Source organism: Anabas testudineus, chromosome 12 (assembly GCF_900324465.2).
Source record: "Anabas testudineus chromosome 12, fAnaTes1.2, whole genome shotgun sequence".
In the NCBI taxonomy this organism is placed as follows: Eukaryota; Metazoa; Chordata; class Actinopteri; order Anabantiformes; family Anabantidae; genus Anabas; species Anabas testudineus.
The window spans coordinates 10853341-10874514 of record NC_046621.1 but is presented as its reverse complement, the minus strand read 5'-3'; the positions used below and the strand labels follow the sequence as shown (position 1 = coordinate 10874514).

The following is a 21174-nucleotide window of genomic DNA, read 5'->3' as shown; positions in this document are numbered from 1 at the left end:
CCTGCCCTGATTTGGTGGTAGGATTCTTTTTTTTCTTTCTTGGATTTTTTTAAGGCCTCTCCCCCCACCCCTTGTGCCCTGAACGACGAAAAAAACGCATTCACGAAATTCAGAAGCTGCTCCCAACAGATCCAGTTACAGTAATTGATGAGTTTATAAGATGTTTGTTAACTAAGCCAGCTTCATAGTTTGGGGGGTGGGGTGGGGGATGAAAAGTGATGTTCTGGTCATAGACATAAACACATACATGAACAAACAGATACACATACAGTACTTTTCCAACAAGCTGATATCTGGTTCAGCTTGACTGTGACGCTCACATAAAATGATGAATGGTATCATTTGCTAATGCTAATGTATTGTGGCTCTATGGAAAAAGCTCTTGATCAGACCAGCAGATGTGTGCGTAAGTGAAAACTGCTTAATATCACTGTTACTGCAATAAGCTCGACACTTTGCTCAGGATGGAAAGAGTTGTGGAAAGAGGGCAGGATGACAGGGCACATGTGAGCGAATGCACCCACAATTGCATACAAAGCAATAAACTCAGCGAAGTGGGCTTCATTTTTATTCTGTTGGTGTGATTTCTGGGCAGTTCTGAGGGAACTTTTGGCGAATGGACAGTAATTAAATCTGTAGGAATGGCCAACAGATGGGAATGCCCAGACTCTTCCCATCACCGATCTCATTACAAAAGAGAGATGTCATCACGGGTATTCCTCTTTATCCTTCAGCAGTAATCTATCGTTTAGTCTTGGACACACATAGATAATATAATCACACAGTATATTACTGCGCTGGAAACGTTTGTGTATACCCATTTATTATTGGCTACTGCAACTCTACTAACTGAGGTGCTAGCCTGATTAGAATAACCAATAAAGTCTCACTTGGACACTTCAAAATAGAGACAATTTATAGAAAATGTAACTACACATTCAGAAGAAAAGGTAAAATGTTATCTCCTCTGTCCAGGAGGAAGTCTGGACCACCTTTCTCACAGAACAGCTTTAACTCAGCCATATGCTTGTGAAGTGATTGCTGAGGTCATTCCACCCTAAATCACAATGCTCACATCACTGCCCTTTCTGAACCACATGTAGTGCTGTTTGTTTGTTCTTCTCAAACATTTCAACTTTTCATTATTCATGAGTCAACAAAATGCGTTCCCTTTAGTGCTGTGTCAAGGTGCTTCTTGGAAAGCTTTTTCTCATTTAACATTTGGTATTGTGTCTCTGGAGTCATCTTAGCTGGTGAATATTGGCGGTCTGAAATCATCTCCAGTTACAGGCAATTTATCTAACTGCGGCTTGATCAGTATCTAAAGTCCTTGTAACTAATTTCCAATTTATGCAAATCAACAAATCTTGATTGTTGATTCTCAGAGGTCATAAGTCTGAGATTTCTTTTTTGAGAGGAATGGTTTACAACAGCAGATGTTTCTTTTTTAAAAAGTAGCTCTAACCCACATCTCCCGTCTTGACTGATTGGACTCCAGGTTTGCAAACTCTTGACTCCAGTTAGTTTTGGTTAATGTCATGGGTTCACATATTTTTTTAATCTACACTGTGAATTCTTGAATGATGTATTCAATATGGATAAGAACAACAAAATAATTTATGTGATATTAGTTACAATAGGTGGTGTTTGGTCATTAGTGTAAGTCACATGACAATTGACCATATTTTAAAACACATTTACACATAAATGCAGCTAATTCCAAGGCCTAATTTGCCAGGTGCCCTTTTTATAGCGTGCAAAAGACTTTAAAGACTTACTGCTCACCACTGAGCAAGTATGGCCTGGGTAAAAATATCCAGTGGTGTTTATCAGTCCTTCATGGGAATGTCCACTATGCCTGGCTGTAATCACTGACATTGGCTAGGCTGGGTGAAACATCTCCCCTGTGGTCTACAGCACCAACAAGCCCAGTTACAGTATGATAATTTACTTGGCATACCCACCTGTTTTACCACAGATGGCTTCGTAGACCATATGTTGGCCATTGGACATGGTTCCACTTGCTGAACTCTCTGAGGATGTCTGCCTGTTAACGAAACACAAGATTAGCATAAAGAGAGATCCAAAAAATCCTTAGGAAACTGTATTTGACCACGTTTATCTCCACACTTCACTAGACTTATCTCACTCTTCTACAAATAGTCAAATATCTAAACCAATGCATAAAGATAGTTATATTGGACAAGTGATTATTTGTGCTTGCATGTGCATGGGCCACTTGGATCAATTCAAATAGTTGCTGTGTGGGTGCAGTCAGAGGAGACTAGTGGGGGTTTTTACTAAGTATTTACTGAGTACTTCTCATGAGCTACTGTGACAAGAAGGGGGCAAATTCCTGCTCCTTGCCCTGGGTGATGTAATTTTCACATTGGCAAGATTATTGTGGTGATTACTAACTATGTGGAACTGCAGGAATAGAGTGCATCCAGAAAGTATTCGCAGCAATCGAGAGAGAAGGGCCTTAGTCAGTGAGGTGACCAAGAGGTGAAGAATAGTAGAAACTGGTCAAAAATAGGTGTGCCAAGCTTGTAGCATCATACTCAAAAAGATTGTAATTGGTGCTAAAGGTGCTTCAACAAAGTATTGAGCAAAGGCTTTGAATACTTATGTAAATGTGATCTATTTCATTTTTTATTTTTAATACATTTGTAACAAAAATGAATTAAACTAATGAATTTAATCAGTTTTAAAATGAAGCCGTAACATAGCAAAATGTGGAAAAAGTTAAGCGCCATGAACACTTTCTGGATGCACTGTATACAGTTCACAAAGGGTGAATTGGTAAATACAGCAGAATAAGTATTAGTGTATCTACCTTGCATGGCTCCATACAGACGTTTAGTGATCACGGACAACAAATTCCATAGCCCTTTTCACATAGTCAGTCAGCAAATGCAGTGTTTTCACAGATAAAAACGTTAAGTACTGCTGTAATGTAGAGCAGGAGCAGACACGTCTGTAACCTTATACATTAAATCTGTTAAGCATTTTGTTAGTGGGAACAATAAATAAAGCTTAGTTGGCATTAACCTCTCGCCCCATAACAGCAGCTTGCCAAAGGAGCATTAAGAAGGTAATGAGGGTACACACTGCCTCCTTGTAAGGGGCTGCACAGTTGTTCTTTCATACCATTACACAACCACAAATAGAACTGGCCCACTTGAAGCGTGGCATACCTTGACAGGAAGTAACTGCTTTCATATTAAGAGGGGGGAAAAAAAGACTTGACCTTGGGGTTCTTCACATCACTTTCTTTGTCAACAGTCTCTCATTCTTTCACCTCAAGAGCCAGGCAGCAGAGAAACACTGAAGGTGTACAGATGATATATATACTAAAATTTGCAAATGTCACACTACTCACAGAAAGCTAGAGTTCTTAAGTAAACATAACTGACATGCAGCTTTACTTTTTGTGCATTCAAGTATCATGGCTACTATGTCTTAATGTTACTCGGGCTGACCAAAGGGGATAAAGTTTAACCATAAACACGCTTTTGGCAGCTTCTGGGTGTATACAATACCCTGTGAAAATAACTACTGTTGTGGCTGATTAATAGGGAGTGAAAGCAGCAGCAAGGCTGACATTAATGGTGCTGCTGTAATTGTCACCCTATTAGTAATGCCACACGACAGCCTGGGTTTCCGTAGTTACAGCTGCAACCGGCCAAACCTTGCAAACAAAATACCAAACAGGCTCATTTATTTGTGTTACAAATTGCTCCTTTCAAAGCCTTTACTGAAGTCATACCACTTTGAGTCGTTGCAGCCCCTCAAGTTGGCAGCTGTGGTATGTTGATAGACCAGAGGGCCCTGCCCTGCTGATTGTGATACCAACATGAAACATATTTGCTTTAAGCAAGTGTACTGCATGCGTGCTGAGCTCAAAAATGAAAAGGACCGTCACCCAAACACACTGCCAACATCTATTCAACTTTTCATCTGCGATTAAAACAGAATGCTGACTGGTCACTCAGTTCAACAACTGGACACGAGTCAACATTTTTTGCTAAAAGATGACTGTCAAAGAACATCAATGAATTAATACTATGGGAGAAGCAGACAAGATCAGTGCATGTAAATTTCTCAAACATCTGGCTATGGGATGGTGTTTGCTGAATAACCTCAAACTATTTAAATACAACCATGGCACAGTTATTCTATTGTAAGTAGAGCTTAGGTTTACACTGAGATGCATTTCAGATGTGCCCCAGTAACAAGTATTTTGAGTTTACCCTGCAATGAATGCAGAGAAGGGAAGCAATTTATTATTCCACCATTTTCTGCAAACAACCTCCTTTCTACTAGACAGTGTGCCTTTCTCTGTCATCTGTTCTTTTCCCCTCTCTTTATTCTTTCTTTTCATTGTTTCCTACGGTGCATTTTTGGTCCTGAAGCTTCCGTTTTTCCCACACTCTCCTCTGTCACACTGGTCGACCACAAAAATGCAGGATCGAGGAGAGTGTGAGGGGGCTCTGGAATTCCACATGCAGAGGGTAAACACAGCAACTGCCAGGAAGACACACACACACACACACACACACACACACACACACACACACACACACACACACACACACACACACACACACACAAACAAACACGGCACCTACCCGGCTGTCCTATCCTAATCTACAACCCCAACACCGCACCTCTGCCCTCTTGACTCTTTACTTGCCAGGCATAGTTTGTCCAGTCCAGTTAGATGAGTGAATGTAACACGTCAGCAAAGCAAGGTATTTGTTCAGTGCTACCTACTACTCTCCACCACATTAAATCTCAAGTGCTTGGAGTCTCAGCAGCCCTGCATAGTAGACTGTAGTGGATTAAGTCATACAGTGAAGTAGACAACCCAGACAGTGTATGGGTAAAATACTGTATACGAATTTTTCCAAACCAATTGTGTCCTTTCATCTTATGCATTAAACAAGTGTGAAGCACCAGGTCACTGCTGCAACAGCATGCTTTAAACCATCACCCTTGATCACAAAGGTTTGTTGTTGTGTAATTTGGCCAGATGTTGCAGCAATAAAGTCATAAAATAAGTGAGGGAAACAGCTGGCAGTTCAGCCCAGTTTCACCCCTTCCCTTTTATTTTCCCTTCTGTGCTCTTCAGCTTATCTCCAAACCAAACAGGATTTAAGCAGCGCTCCGATCCTGGGCCCTTCCATTGAACCACATTCTGTTTATGGTTCAGGCAGAAATCAGGTCTGTGATGAGGTTGTTTACTGAAAAGGCAGATACACCCTGCGGCCAAAAGATTGGGAGCACTCCACTACACACATATTCTAACTCTCATTAGCATTAGCCATGGCCTGTTGAACTTCCTGCTCCCACGAACCTTGTCTCCTACAAGCAGGGGCCTGTGGAGTCACTTAATGTGCTATGAATCTTTTAACATTTTCCGGTATATTGCATTGATTCACCTTAAAGGACTTACTTAATGAGGCGCTTTGTGGCTGTTTTCCCGAGCTTTCCCTCTCGAGCACTGCTGGGTGGCTTTGGGGTGAGAACAGGACTAACACAGGTCTGGATGTGGCTGCGGCCATGGCTGTGACTGGGTCGAACATGATAGGTGGATGGAGGGCAGCTGGATGAGTTTGTGGGCGCTTCAGTGTGTGGAGCACTTGCCTGGTCTGGAAATTGAGCCTAAGAGACAAGAAAGACAACTGTTATATACTCTATGAAACTTAGTTTGCACTACAACAGTCTTTAATGAAGCTATAGTAATAGTATATTTCTGGTAGTCAATGTCCATCAGTGAGTAATGTTCATTTCAGTTTACTGTACTCAATTTTTCCCTTTTGTATATGTCATACATGTTTTGAACAGGATCAAACCAAATTCCAAAAGTAGAACGAGGAAGTGCCATAACATTTTGTATGGGTTAGTCATGGAAAAAAATGTGGCCTCTGGTTAAGGTGAAATATCAAAGTGCTTGATGTGAATTAGTGTAGATATTAATGAAATGCCATCCAGTATCAAAACAAGCTCAACATTTCTTAAAATTGGCTGCACTGTAAAGCAAATTCTTCACATTATTTATTTGTTTAAATAAGGTCTCTTCAAAGGCTTGGGAAGGGAGAAAATACTGTTTTCTTTCTGACATAATATTTAAGAGCTACATTTCACCCTGTCCTTGCAGTGCTGAGGAATGCTTTGCATACATTCCATTCACATCTCACGTCTATGCTATTTTTTGCTACAGCTTTATACGGCTATCTAACAAACTAATGGTTTTCCAGCCTCACACTGCAGCCTTTCAAAGGGCCAGCAGTGTGACAGGGGATATCTGATGTAATTTCTATGTTGATAAATCAGAAGCTGTGTTTCCAGGTTGCAAGGCCTATGGCCACAATTCAGTTTGAGCAGGGCCAGGAGGGGTACCTTTGTTTGGCTGCCAAGTGGCCCTGGTCCAAGCCTGACGAGGAGCCATGCTGTCTGCATTCAGTAACTGGAACGTGGACTGAAGCACCGGAACAACCAATTGTCTCTTTCTCCCATCCGCACAAGTACACACTCACATGAATATATGTACAGGAGCTTTTGCACTTTATAAAGTTTTTTTTTTTAGCTAATCCAAAATCCTCAATTACTATTCCCATGAGGTAAGAAAAAACAGCAAGGTGAGTTCTGGGAAATAAAGAGCATTTGTATCAAAAATCCTTCCTTATCATTTAGACATATCACAAATAATGTCTATAATAGTGTCTATAAATAATAGTGTCTAATAGCTAAGTGATACACACAGTGGTAGATGTAGCCAGGGAAGCCCAGCTCAGTTGAGTGAAGCAGGAAAAATATGGCAAATATTTTTGGAAATGTCTCTCTGATCTGATGTTGAAATTATGACTTTCAGTTGCATGTTGAACAACAAGATGGTTCCCACTCAGCCACTATGCCACAAACTATTTCAGATTATATGAATATTAAGTCACATAATTTTACTAGAAGAAACTTGCCAACTGTTTTCAAACTATGAGAGGAAGGGAACAGAGGAAATAGTTGTTTTTCTAAAGCCAACAAAGCCAAGAGAAATATCACCTCAACTGCATCAATTAAGGCCCGACCAAAAGGATGAACAAACAATGACATAAGAGCAACTGCATAACTCAAGACAGATGAGTTAAAAAGCAGGTACATCCACCCTGTAAGTTGTCCCATGGCATTCTCCTGTCTTTGATTCTCTCCGTCCATGACTCCACAAAATCCTTTGGAAAACGAACACACGCTTCCTGTGCAGATCCTCTTTCAAAGCAACTGCACAGAAACACTGAGAGCCTATCTTCTTTCACTAAACATTAGAACAATGCTGCGCAAAATGACCAAGACCCTTCTACCTTTCTAATCTCCTTCTAAAAACAGCAAAATCACATGTGTCATGGCAAAAAGGTTTTTCGTTGCTACATTACTACTACTGAGAAATTACATCCCAACATTTTATTTGTGTAGTGGGCGCAAAAGGGAGCTCGAATTTGATGTGAGTGTAATGGTAAGACTTGAACTCATAATGGCCTCTGTACCAGGGTCTCTCTAATGCCCTCAAGGGCTGCATTCCTTGATTACTCAACTCCTAACATAAAGATACTCTAATCACTCAACCAAACAATGAAATCTTGGTGTGAGGAGTAATGCTTGGCTCTCGAGGAATGAGCATCTGTGAGGAGAGATGTTCTCACCACTCTCAACACTTTTGCTAAGTGATTTGAATAGAGATTTTCAGAAAAGCTTTATAAATGTTATAAGGAAATGGATAAGGGAATATTATGTACAGACACAAATGAGGGTTTTCCTGAGTTGTAACTCTATAGTTCTCATGCATGTCACTCGTTTGTAATGCAATGCTGATTTTAAAGTGAAACAAAAACAAAAGAAGCTGCCAAACACATCTTTTTAACCCTTTTACCTAATCCTAATGTGAAAAAAACAAAGAAGTTAGGTCTTGTTACAGGAAACAAAATGGAATGAATAAAAATAATTATACAGTAGTACCTACAACTATTATGTGATTACTAAATGCCCTTTGCAATAAAGATCAGAGAAACCCACCAGGGGACCCAAGTTCAAACCAATGTGTATCACAGCAGTTTCTTAGATATTGTGAGGCAATAAATTACCTCTACCAGCTGTGCTCTGGGTACAGGACACCCTGGGAATTTCCCTTTAGGCTACCATGAAATAATGGGGAAACAGAACTAAATATCTCTTATGTACCTGATGTCTGCTTTGGCTCTGGTCCACAAATTGTCGAGACTGCAGTTTCTGCTGCTGTAGTTGCTGGATAGCGAACTGAAGTTGGTAACTTCCATGGGTGGGCTGATAGCGCTGCTGGGGGTTCACCCCTGTAACCAAGCTGTAGGCAGTCTGCATCTGTCTTTCCCAAAGATCCGCCTCATTCTTCATTGGCCTGTTACTTGGACAACACAATCAAAAATTAGTTAAAAATGAACAGAAACAAAAACACAGCTTAGGGTTTCCGCAGATGTACTCACTAAGAGCACAGTGTATATATATATATATATACACTGTTGAGTATATATCGGTTGTTTTCTAATTATTATTTTATATTTATAATTGAACCAGGCTAAAGACGTGGCAGCAGTTAATTAGCTCCACCTCTGCCCGTTACACGTTGAGTTCCAACACCACTTGCAATAAGTAAAAAAGACAAGACTGTGCACAGCATCCCAATCAGCGGCTTTTGGGCCCAAAGAAGCATCAAGTCAAAGTGCGCAAATCAGAGTTGAAGTAGAAGGTAACCCTGTGGCAAATATAGCCTGCACTAAAACCTTTCCTCTTTGCCTCAGTGCTCCCTGAGTTTCACGTTCCATTCACATCACAAAGCCACAACCTGGAAAACAAACCTTTTGACGAGCTCCACGAGTTTGTAACTGGATTATCTGTCATTAAAACTAAGCCTGTTTCAGCTATTTCAGCCCCTGCAAAAGCAATGAGGTGACCAGCCTCTGCTCAGACAAACTTGAATTAAGTGTACATGAGTCTGGTGGGCTGCTGTGTACTATATGTACAATGTCAGCCAAAAATAATTCCATAAAGAGTACGATTGGGAAACGCAAGGAAAAATACAGAGAAAGAAAAAATAACAGGGAGATACAAGCACAGTTAAAGAGGTGGAATTTGTGGGGGTCCTAAAGACAAAAAAGGTTTTCGAAATTGCTCCCATTATATACAATAACATTTGGTCTAGCGTAAAAGAAAACAGTGTAGACTTAAAATCACAATAGCTTTGATATTTTCAGAACCAAACTTTGATAAGCTCTAAAATTAGAATTCAATTAGTCCTGAACAACAATGCACACTGTTGGATAATAATCTTGTGTTGCTCAAGTGAAAAAAATATTCCTGTCCTGTGTGGCCAAACAAAGGCACGAGGGATCTTAGACTCATGTGAACATTCAGTCCGCCCATGCACTTCTCAGTTCACATCATGGCACATACATTGCAAAAACAACTGGTGTGACCATGGGCCAAATTTGTTTTTTTAGTTTCTGGAAAACAAAGGCTTGTCTGTGAACCTTGCAAGAGATTCTACAACGCCAGCAGACAAAACAAGAACTCGTTCTTTGTTTACAGCAGTCATTTCCTTTAACTTGGCTGCAGTTTCCAAACTGGACCACAGGGACCTTCAGTGCTACCATTTTATTAGCACATGGTCTAATACAGCTATTTCTCAGGTCAAGAGAATATGCCTGCCTTGATTGCAACAGCGCCGTAGGACCCTATGGAAAAACCTCCTCAGGCAGACCTCAGCACAACAGTACATAAAAAATACTACACATCAAACTTGAATTTAAAACCACGAGGAACCAGAATTTCAACACAGTAACCAATGAAAAAGGGAAAAAAATGAGAGAGAAGAACAGTTTTACATCTGAATTTCTCATCACTAGTGCAGTACATGTGAGGAGCTTCAGCTATCTGGGACTTCCCTCTCTGCTGCTCGTGGGTGTCAGCTTACTCCCTACTGTGCTCGCCATCCTTTAATATGCTGATTTAACGTGCTGTAGAACAACACGGCAGTGTGAGTTCAGCACATGTGCAGCATCAATCTAACGCAGTGTGAATGTGGGAAAATGGATGGTCTGAGTCCAGATGACATCATGCACCAGTATCTCAAAGCCCTGCCTGGTCAGTGTAAACATCAGGCGCTTTAGGAGTGTGAGGGTATTTCCAGTCGTTAATCAATGTTTGTTTATCATGTTTTATTGCAACAACATGACACTAAGTACAACTGTTCTTAAAATATACTGTATAAAAATGACTAATATCTGCAGATTTGTTGTGGGAGCAGTATAGCTGGAGATGCCGTTGCTTTATTAACCCTTTCATGCATAGTGGTCACTACCGTGGACAGCTATTCCAAAGCTGTTTTCTTGTATATGAATGGGTTAAGGTTAGGGTTAGTCGAGCCATGGACAATATTTCTCTGTCTTTTTGTAAAAAATCCTAGAAACTCTGCAGTTCATCGGTCAGCGGCTAAGTTCAACATTTTTAGTAATATTAGAATATGTCAAAATGTGAGAAAACATCAGATTAGCATTTTCTTTTTTTTTTTTATTTCATAGCTTCCACACAGTATATCATTTGCTGCTATTGGTTTGTTAAATACATGTTTTTTTGGTAAAAAGTCAAACGCATGACATGGGGCACAGGGCACATGGACAAGCACCTTGTGGCCGGGCTCTTGCCCACAGGACCAGGCCAGACCCAGCCCGAAGGAGCTGCGAGAGTCTCAGCACCTTTAGGTAGGGGATAGATCTCTTACTGTTGTTTGTGCCTATGGGCCAAACAGCAGCGTACAGTACCCTGGCTTTCTTGGGGTCTCTGGAAGGGGTACTGGAAGGCGCCTTGTCTAGGGACACCATCGTTCTGCTGGAGGATTACAACACCCACAGTGTTAACAACAGTGATACTTGGAGGGGCATGATTGGGAGGAACAGCCTCCCTGATCTGAGTGGGGTTTCATTGTTGGAGTTCTGTGTTAGTCACAGTTTGTTCATAATGAACAACTCTGTAAAAGAGAGAACATGCATGTAATACTACACTGAAAACCTAATTTCATTCAATAGAATTTCACTAGTTCTTACCTTAAGGTCTCTCCTCTGTCCTATTACAACATCTGGCTCCTATCAATGTGAATAAAATCTTCCCTCTTCTAAATTCAAAGGTAGACAAACATTACACCAATTCTTTTTTACATTTTAAATGTTCCTATTAGTTGGATTGTTGCTCCAACAAATGGGTTGTTGTAAAATCTTTAGGAATAGTGTGTCTTTACCCAACCAAGTCAAACAACAATCTGAAGTATTGAACAGAAAGTACCATGCATAATCAGGATTGTAGTATTTCTGCAGTTCACAGTAAAAAACACACTGAGATAAAGGTGTTATGGTGTCGTGTCATCAGCTTACCATACTGTCTCCGTCCTTGTAAATTGTTCGTAATTTGTATTTTAAGTTTTTCAAATTGTGAACATAATATCCTGCCTACCTTTTTGTATGTTTGTTTCCCATTCTTTAGTCTATTCTTGTCCTAGGTGTACATTTGGGAAGGTGATACCGAAACTCATTCACATTTAAAACACATAATGAGGGTTTATGTGACTAATACAAGTAGAGATGACCTGCTGACTTAATACAAGGCAAACTTGGATCTCCCCCACTAACTCAAAACCTAACTGGTTCCAGCAGTGTTTCTTTTTTAATAACTTGAATAGGAAAAGGTCGTTCTACTTGAGCTTGTCACCTTGACTGTCTGGATGTATTTCAACCTGAATTCATAGGAACACTGGAGGAAATCATCATAAATGGTACAGCAGGTCTAACACTAGGAAGGATCACTGAGTTACAGTAATTGTGGGTGTTTGAAGACATGCAGTATGGTTCACAGCCCCTTGGTTGTCAGCAGTAGAGTGAGGAAACAGCTTTCTGAGTGCTGATACAGCATACCTGGTAGATCCTGGCAGCAGCACTTCAAAGAGCCATTCTACTCTTTGAAACTCATCATACTTCACCCCTGTGGTTGCTTAAACAGCCAGTGTGCTTAACAGTTTCAGTATGTTTGGCACAAACCATCAGTCCAGTGTAAGGGGGGAGGGATGCAGGAAATTCTCTGTTATAAGAAACAGTGCTGAGGTGAAATCAACGCAGTTCATTCTAATATCTTATCATTATTATTATTATTATTATTACATTAAAGAGATAAACACCAAACCAGGGGAGTACTGGGATACGAGAGAGCTTTTTGTATTACAAGCCACTGACAAATGGGATAACAAAGGTCGTTTTCCTAATAAAAACTTCTATGTATTTCATCTCCTGTGAATTATTAACCTTAAATTCAGAGAAGAAATGTATGATCTATCAAAGCACCACAGCTCTAAAGGTAAATGGGAGATAAAAGGGTGATTTCTGTTTCATTTGTACCATATAGAAAAGCTGGGTGAGGCGATCTGTAAAGTTAAATACATTTTGTTACATTTCGGTAAAACTGTCTTACTTGGTTTGTGGAAATAAAAACATTTTTTAAAAAAGGGAAAAGAGCAGACATTCCTTAAATTCCCTGACAGTTCAATACACAAGGAAGGGCTAGACTGGAAAAAAGGCCACGATCAGGGCCAAGCTGTGAAAGATCATCACTCACATGTCACAACAAAAATAGAAGAGGCGTGACCATTGAGAGTTAAGTACCACTCAATAAATGACACCTTCTATGGCCTAAGGTTTATTATCATGGTCTGGTACCACAGACCATGACTAGATGACTACATATTCTGTCCTTCTGTTTCCTTCCTCCTCTTTGCAGAGCAGTGAGAGAGGCATGGGGTGAGGAAGGGGAAATTTCAATGGTTGCAGAAGCAAGAGTCTGGAGCAGACAGACTATGTGGGTGTTGACATTTCAACCCCTCACCACAGCCTCCACAGTCCCTCCAACCCAACCAGTGCGCGTCACACACTCCCAGACCTCAGCAGACAATTCTACTGCTACTCAGCTCCACAAAGCACAATTAAGAAGGGAACAAAATGACTATTACCAGCCACGTATTGAATGATCTTGCCCAGGGAGGTGTTCAGCGATCTTTTTCCAACGACTAACAATCTTCAATCTAAAAATGCGTCACAGACCATTAAAAAAACATCCAAATAGAAATAGATTCTTTTGAGTGTGTCTAAATAGGTTACAGCAATATAATTGTCTGTGTCTCAGGACAGTGATTTGGCTACAGTGAATAATACTTTAGACCTTAACACACCAATCTCTCTTTGTAGTAAAAATGCAAAACATTATCTCTAAAATGACACTCAAATACATTATTTTAATTATCTGTGTGCCCTGTGAATTGAAAAAAATAATGGCTTTGTGTGTACCTTAGTATAGCATCACACAAGCTGTGTACCTTGGCAGTGGACCCCATTGTGACTTTACCACAACATTAACACTCTGCTGCCTCAATGGAGAGCACATTTTAAAATGTAGTACATGAGAATACGACAGTGAAATTTGACCAAAAGAGCTCTAGCTAAAGGTAGAGGAGGAATTGTGAAAATATCTACAGAAATAAGATGCGTCTGTATCTACTGTAACATTTGTCATATTCTGTTTTCGTGAACTTTACTAAAAAAACAATTTTATTTTATTTTTTACATCAAGGCTTCCTATATACATAATTTCTTTGGACTCACCCACTGCTGCTTAATAGATCCTTTCCAGAGTGAACAGCTTTCACTGGGCCTTGGGTCACCACAGCACTTTGCCGTACCTTAGGGTTCAGTGTGAAGCTCTCTCTGTTCAGCATTCTGTTGGCCAGGTTCAGATTGGTCAACTGTGAGAAGAAGAGAAGAGTTCAACAGATGAGTCAATGTCACCAATTTTATTATAACTTTTATTAGTTTTAATATGTCAGCAGGATGCAGAAATCAATGTTAAGTCAAAGTTCCTCCTTATCACTTGCCACTTGCTAGTTCAAGCTGTCAAAAGTGATTGAAATGGAAGTGCTCATGTTGTGTTCCTCCCTACATCGACCACCTCCATCTCCTTTATCTGGGAGCTGTCTGAAATGTACACAAAGCACATGGCAGAGCTAGTCTCTCCTCAGTACTAAATACAGGTGGTCCCCTCCCACTCCTATATGCCTAAAAGAAACAGCTATTATGACTTGTCAGGCCCAATCTATTTAAAACCACATCAGCTCTGCTGTAGCAACAGCAGCTCTATACCACTCTGTGCTACCTAGTTTTTTTTTTTTGCTTGTTTTTTTTTTAACTTTACTTCCGTCAGTGTCAATATCCAATAGGAAAATTGTATAGGTAGAACAATTGTTACAAGAATGTCATATACTGTATATGTAAATATGCAATATAAGTCTCACACTAGATACATTTATTTCACATTAAATACACACAGTCAAACATATGGCAAGAATTCACGACCAAATTTATGCATCACAGTGCAGGGATATATTCATTTTATTGAAGGTGACTGTGTCTGGCTTCACTCAGTTTCTGTTTTGTATATATGTTGTCTAGCTTCAGAGCAAATAATTGCTAAAACCTTAGAGGTCAACTAGTGCAACGGGGTGTTGTTCATGTTTACAAAGTTCTCCATTTAGTTCGTCAAGTGATTTATTGACTTCAAATCTGCCCTACAAAAAACCAGAATGTACTCTGAGCCTTTAAGTGCAAAACACTGGGCTGTTTCACTGTGAAAAATAAATTGCTGCCATGCTCAGGATTAACTATTCACAAGAAATACAGCAAACACCTTTCAGATAGACAGAATAATGTCAGGAGGAGGCTATAAAAACTACTGTCTGTGTGGTCTGGTGCCATCACAAAAAACTCCAATGAGTCTGAGGAATAGTAGGAGGAGGAGGAAGAAGAGAGGGAGAGACTGTAGGGCTCCCCACGCAGAATGAAAACCTTTGGGGAATATAGAAGAAGATGGTGATGGAGCCAGTGAAGCTGCCATTCCCCGGCTCAGTGCCAATTTGCCACATTCTTTTATTTATAAGCATCAATTACCACAAAAAAAGTGGCTGGTTGTGAAGTATCAACAGAAATCACTCCTCCATGGTGCATCTGATAATGAGACCTCACACAGAGTTGAGGGTTGATGCAGCTCACCACTATTTAAACCAGCCAGCTTCAAACCCCAGTTCCAGACCCACCCCCACACCAACTCCAGCCCACAGACAGCAGGCGAGCTGAAGGAGGAAGGTGCGCGGTACAAGGCAGCAGACCCTCTGGCTCCAAAAGGTCTGCAGAATGAATGAGCAGCTAGATGCAGCCAATCAGCAAGAGGTCAGAGCCAGGTTTACGCATCAACAAAGGGAAATATTAAGAGACCTCACAGTGAGAGACTACTGCAGAGAGGCCATATTCTTCTTCCGTATATGAAACAGATCGGTTTACAGTTGCTTAATAATTCAAATTAGTCTCTTATTTGAACACCATGAACGTTCCTGCTCTCGGTGGGAGTAGGCATTGACAGGGGTTAAAATTACAACAAACTCACGTGTTGTGTCAGCAGGTTGATGTGACTAGAGCTGGCAGAGTGGCGGGCAACCTGCTTGTCAGCCAGCTTTTGTAGGGCTGAAATGAAGGTTTGCTGGTTAGACTGAGCCTGTGCAGATAGGGAGTTTAACTCCTTAAAGGTTCCTGCTGAGTTTGACTTCAGCTTACTGGAACTGCTCCTCCTATTAACTGAAAAAGGAAATCATAAGACAAATGTGAGAACATAGGAATGAATAAGATAACAAGAGAGTCAGTCCTGCAAGGGTTGAGCAGCAGGGAGCAATAAGTTTACCTTGGCCTGCAGATGTAGGTCTAGAGAGCTTCTGGCTATAGATGTGCGTGGCACTTGGGATGGAGGAGGGTGCACCAGAGGCGGATGTGGTTGAGGTAAATGACTGAACCCTCCTGAGCATTTGAGCCGGTTGCCCACTTGAGATTGTGTTAAAGCCAGAGGAAACAGTCCACATCACTCTTGGAGGCTGTGTGACCACAGGGCCAGAGGTGTATGCAGGAGGGTCAGAAAGAGTCTCAGAATGGCAGAACTGAGACTTCAATAAGGACTGTACATAGGAGGGTGGCTGAGGAGGTGGCGGCGGCGGTGGACAGTGAAGAGGAACGGATGTTGAAGCAGACGAGCCATGCTGCAGATGAATATGTGTGCAGTCTAAAGTCACAGGAAAGCCGGAGCAGTGCTGAGACGACTGGATATGTGGCTGGGTTTTACCAGTTCTGATCACTGCCTGAGGGTCTTTAGACAACATACGGACAGAAGGCTGACTCTCAGTGGCCTTGATGTCTGGATCACTGCTGACTATTCCTGTGGAGAGTGAGGACTCTGAAGTGCTGGAATCCTCTTTGGCCACAGGCATAGCTGTTCAAAGGAGGAAAGAAGCCAGAGCTCCTTTATCATCAGTTAGCCATTCCTCTGCTCTGACACACATTTGTTTTCTCCCAATGACTGCTAATCATATGAAGCTGACCTTTTCTTCACCCCAAATGACTCAATCTTTTTCCCTTTACTTTTTTTGGGTTTACAAATCTAAGCAATTCCTGTTTACCGTGCTTGAATGATAAAATATTAAACATAAACCAGACCTACAGTACAAGAATATGGGGTAAAGAACACATGGGAGGAACTCACTTCTGGAACTCTCACAGTTGCCTGAATCTCCTGAGGCATTTATTTCATGAACGTCTTTCTTAACACTCCTGACTTTTGTTCCTAGGAAGACAGTGGCTGATTTATTCTTCTGTGTGTAGAACGTCAGTACTTCCTCCAGATCATTTTCACTGTTAATAATAAAAAGAAAGAAGAAAAATGTGTATAGCAGACTGAGATCACTCTTTATTCAGTAGCATACAGTATATGACTGGAACAGTAAAGAGCCAAGCCCTGAACAATGGCAGCTGGGCTTGCCAATTCACTAACCTTGCTGCACAGATGTACTCCTGAAATACACTAGTGTTAACACAGTTCTCCTCTTTGCTATTATCCTGATTTTTCATATGTTCAGTTTCCTGAAAAGACAAGAAGACAACTTATCATATAATCTGTGGTTTGTAGAAAACAGCATAATGTCTCCTCACCTTCAAGAATTCTACTCTTTCATAAAAACTAGTGTCGCAAAATGGGTACCTTGTTGTAACAGTGGATAAACTCCCCTAACTGGTGGGACAGGATACGTCTGCGGTCTTGGAGTGGTAACTGGCGACTGGGCAAGACCACCCTTATGTCTTCTTGAAGGTTACTGGCTGCTCTTTTTAGGAAGCGAATCACAAGCTCCTGCGCAGGCAAAACACAGAGAAATCTTTTATCACAGCCATTAATCACTTATTCATTATGCAATGCTTATTAAAACTACCTCTGTGTATGTTATTCAGTCAAAGTTCAACGCCATTTAAAACACTGCGGCCTTTGAATTTAATGGCTTTAAGATCGGCTTGAGTTCACACTGATTTTCCCCAAAGGTTTGAGGTCAGTGATGATGATGCATGCCATTATAACGCAGACTTTCCAATCAGGCTAACTCTTACGGAGACCACGTTTTCCTTCTGTGTGGCCACAAATGCCTCAAACACATTTCAGCTACAGCCAGGATGAGTAAGAAAATAATAATGAGGGGAAATCTGGCATATACTGTGTATACATACAAAGGAAACAATGCTCCAGAGCATTCTACCACTGTAAATTTATTAGGAAAAGGAGATTAAAACTTGGTTATCATTGTACCATCTGGTCGTTGTCCTTGTCCGGCCAAGCTGGGATGGTGTTGGCTCTGCTCTCTGCTAACAGCCTTTGCTGGACTCGCTTTAGGTAAGAAGAAAAGGCCAACCGAGCCTGCACCTTACTGGAAAGAGGGCAAAAGCAGAAATGAGCAAGGGAAATCATCTAACTCGAACTGCACTGGTAAAGCACTGTAGGGAAACACAGTCTAATGGATCTGCCTGCCAGTTTGCCTGAAACTGACAGTACAGACTATTGGTAGCGTGCTATCTGTGATACATCTTTTACAGCGGAAAGAACAATCTGTTGTACTGATACCATTTTGCTGACTATCATCTAGAAAAAAGTGAGAAAACAAAAACAGGTATGTTTGACTTCAAGCCAAAAGCTGTTGAAACACAATGTATCTTGTTCTGCACCAGTATGAAAATGATAAACTGACTTTGTGTCCTGGATGAACCTGGAAAGAGTACTGTCAGAACAATGTAACTGAAAAAAAATGTTTTTGAAAAAGTTGTCAAACACAAACAATGATATGCTGTACTGTAATTTGCCAGCTTCATGCACAGTCCTGGCAAGCAGTGAGGAATTTCTACAAACTCAGACTTGTTATTGTGATTCCTCCTCAAATTATAATTTTTAGACTTTGTTGCATGTAAGTGTAGCTATGTTGCAGCATATTGCATGTTTGTGAGTGAGTGTATAGTACTCTTTATTTAAATTAATGCATGCATGAGGTGTTAAAATGTTCTTATCCGCAGCTAATTTGCAAAGCAGTATTTATGTTTTTATATTATCTTAAGTTAAGTTCCCTTAGTCACTCAGTTAACAGTCAAGAATTGGCCTCAACAAGACTATTATTTTGAGCACTATAATTTTAACAGGTGCTGGCCATTTATAGTACTACTTGGTTAGAATTAATTAAAATCAGTTTGCTATCTTGATAATATGTCCCTAACCTTGCTTTGACATACACACAAACAAGACCTATGTATCTTCTCATCTCTTTCTCCTTCTTAGAAGAGGTATGGTAAAATGAGGGAGAAGAAAATACAGTAAGGCAGGAAGATGAAAGCAGCAGCCAGCCGGAGCTGCAGCCCAGAACACAGACTGACCTGAGGTCCCAACCCTGCTGAAGGATGTTGAGCAGGTTGACTGTGGGTCTGGCATTGTGCGTGGCAGCTTCTGAGGACAGAGCCCCGCTGTGGCAGCTCTCCAGTGGTGTGGCCACTTCTTTTCTTTGCTCTGCTACCAAAGACTTGTGTGAGACTGGCTCGAGAACTTGCTTCACCTCCTCTCTTCCCTCCTGAGCACACTCTTCTCCCTCCTGACTGTTGCTCTCAGTTGGGGAGGCCTTGGATTCCCTCCCTGAGGTATGCAGCATTGCAAGGAAAGACAAATGTTAGTTGCATCACTGTTATTTTGGATAAAATACACAGTCAAAATAGGCTTTTTATTGTTGCTGCAATGAAATGAACTCATTCAGAGTCATATTTGGCCAACCTTACCATGACACAGGGGAGTTATTTATTGGAACCAAAAGTACATTAGCGTGTGATGTCGTCCCATTTAGCTACACTCTTTTCAGTTTTAGAAGAAAGCAGTTTTCTTGAACTGAGGCTGAAAACATTAGCCCTACCCATTTTTCTCTTCCTTGCAGCCGAGCGATGAGTCAGGTGGCGTTGTCTGCTCTTACGTTCCTCCAGAGACAGCAGCTTCCTCTCATACTGGACAACATGACAGTCATGGACAACGTCCACCTGCAGCTGCACATTCACATTTCTGGGAGGCAGAACAAGACTTGTTAACAAAACAGTAATAACAACAATAATGATTTATACAGATCTCATCTAACAATTAAAAAGTAGTACATTTTGATTGAAGCCAGATTCTGAGAAAAATGAGTGTGTTGAGTAGCTTGTCCAGAAGTTGACGTGACAGACAGCAATGGTCCAAAGGAGAGAGGCTACATGACAGATATGAACAACAACTGAGGGCTTGCAGCAACAAATCTTTAATCTGGCTATCTAACAAATATGGAAAAAATCTCAGATGAGCTGAGGTGAGGGCCAAATTTTCAGACAATACTGTGCAATAGTCAAAGCTGTGGTTGAAATCTGAAAGTCCTTACTGACTCAAATAACTAAATGTATGATGAATTACAATAACAAAATTATTGGCTTAATAAATATGCACAGTTCAGGTACAACTGTCTTTCCCCTTTTGCCCCCAAAAATGCCACATAGACACAGGGCACGCACTGGAAAAACTGACTGTTTCATCTTTTCAGCTGTTCCTCTCACCTATCCAACTGAAGGACCAAACAAACACCATGTTAGAATCCAACCGTTTCCACAAACTGATGGAGAGATTTATTCCCCAATCCCGACCACAATGGAAATGCTTACCTTCCATGGAAAAGTCGGTTTGCCAGCATGTAGTTCATTGATGTCTTGGACTCCAGATATCCACTGAGAGAAGAAGATAATAAGCAAATTACAATAATCATAAAGGCAGGGTCCCCAGTGAGCCTCGACCTCCATATTTTGTGGGAAATGTGTTAAAATGCGGCTTCTGTAATATAGCTACTCTGGAAGCAGACGCTTTTGAATGCACCAATATTTTCCCAGACCACTCAGTAATATGCTTTTAAAAATGCCATGAAATCCCTACAAGTAAGAGCCATGAACCTAATCAAGTAACAAATAGTCATATAGGAATATCAACTGTAAGCACAAAAACAAATTACTTCTCTAAAAGGGGTTTCAGTGCATTCAAGATACAGTATAGTCACTGTGGAATAAACTGTAAGCCTTTCTTTGAACATAGTACATGGAGTTTAACAAATACCAACTCTGCAGATACACCTTATTTTGGTGTCCTGGGTATTAAGGGGCAAGAGGAGTCATAAGGTCTGACTTTGGACATAGATTGCAATAATTTAGCCTTCCTGTAATCTAAAGTTTTATTAATGAGAAACATTATGGATAATGCCAAAGGGACATTTGTGTCTATTCTTGCTCAGTTTACCCATAGAGTTCCCATGTTTCCGCGGTGGGAAAGATCCTGATGAAGCCTCCTCTTCTCTCATATTCCTCCTTTATTCTCCTCAACGCTTTAATCTATAGTAGTGACAGAAAACAAAACAGAATTTCTGAAGAACATGCTGTTACACAGACTTTGAAAAGTCAAGTCATCACCTGCAATATACCTCCTCAGTAGTCAGGGTCAGAGTGCTGTCTCCTTGGCTTTGTTTAGCTCCTTGTTTGTCTTTTGACCCCTCTATTTCTGGGTTACTGGCTGATGCAGGCCTCTTTTGCTGCAGGGAACAAGAGTAGAGACAAAATCATGTTATAGGCTAGTGATATAATCCAGAGTCACTCATCTTTCCCACATTTT

General features: G+C 40.8%; 1 protein-coding gene across 3 annotated transcripts in view; it reads right to left on the bottom strand.

Annotated features, from left to right (window-relative positions):
- Positions 1–1896: 1896 nt before the first annotated feature.
- ttll5 (tubulin tyrosine ligase-like family, member 5) overlaps positions 1897–21174 on the bottom strand; it is a 36959-nt gene continuing 17681 nt past the window's right edge. Inside the window, exons 17-31 of one of the 3 annotated variants that reach the window (XM_026355089.1) lie at positions 20987–21094; positions 20806–20897; positions 20184–20246; positions 19415–19557; positions 18891–19143; positions 17782–17899; positions 17188–17334; positions 16981–17069; positions 16693–16841; positions 15844–16422; positions 15553–15740; positions 13722–13861; positions 8233–8431; positions 5459–5667; positions 1897–2047 (exon numbers count right to left, since the gene is read on the bottom strand). In XM_026355089.1, coding sequence (XP_026210874.1) covers positions 1948–2047; positions 5459–5667; positions 8233–8431; positions 13722–13861; positions 15553–15740; positions 15844–16422; positions 16693–16841; positions 16981–17069; positions 17188–17334; positions 17782–17899; positions 18891–19143; positions 19415–19557; positions 20184–20246; positions 20806–20897; positions 20987–21094 — 2577 coding nt within the window. In that variant the 3' untranslated portion in view covers positions 1897–1947. The remainder of the gene's footprint in view (positions 2048–5458; positions 5668–8232; positions 8432–13721; positions 13862–15552; positions 15741–15843; positions 16423–16692; positions 16842–16980; positions 17070–17187; positions 17335–17781; positions 17900–18890; positions 19144–19414; positions 19558–20183; positions 20247–20805; positions 20898–20986; positions 21095–21174) is intronic. The other 2 variants (XM_026355092.1, XM_026355090.1) reach the window with 2 other exon arrangements.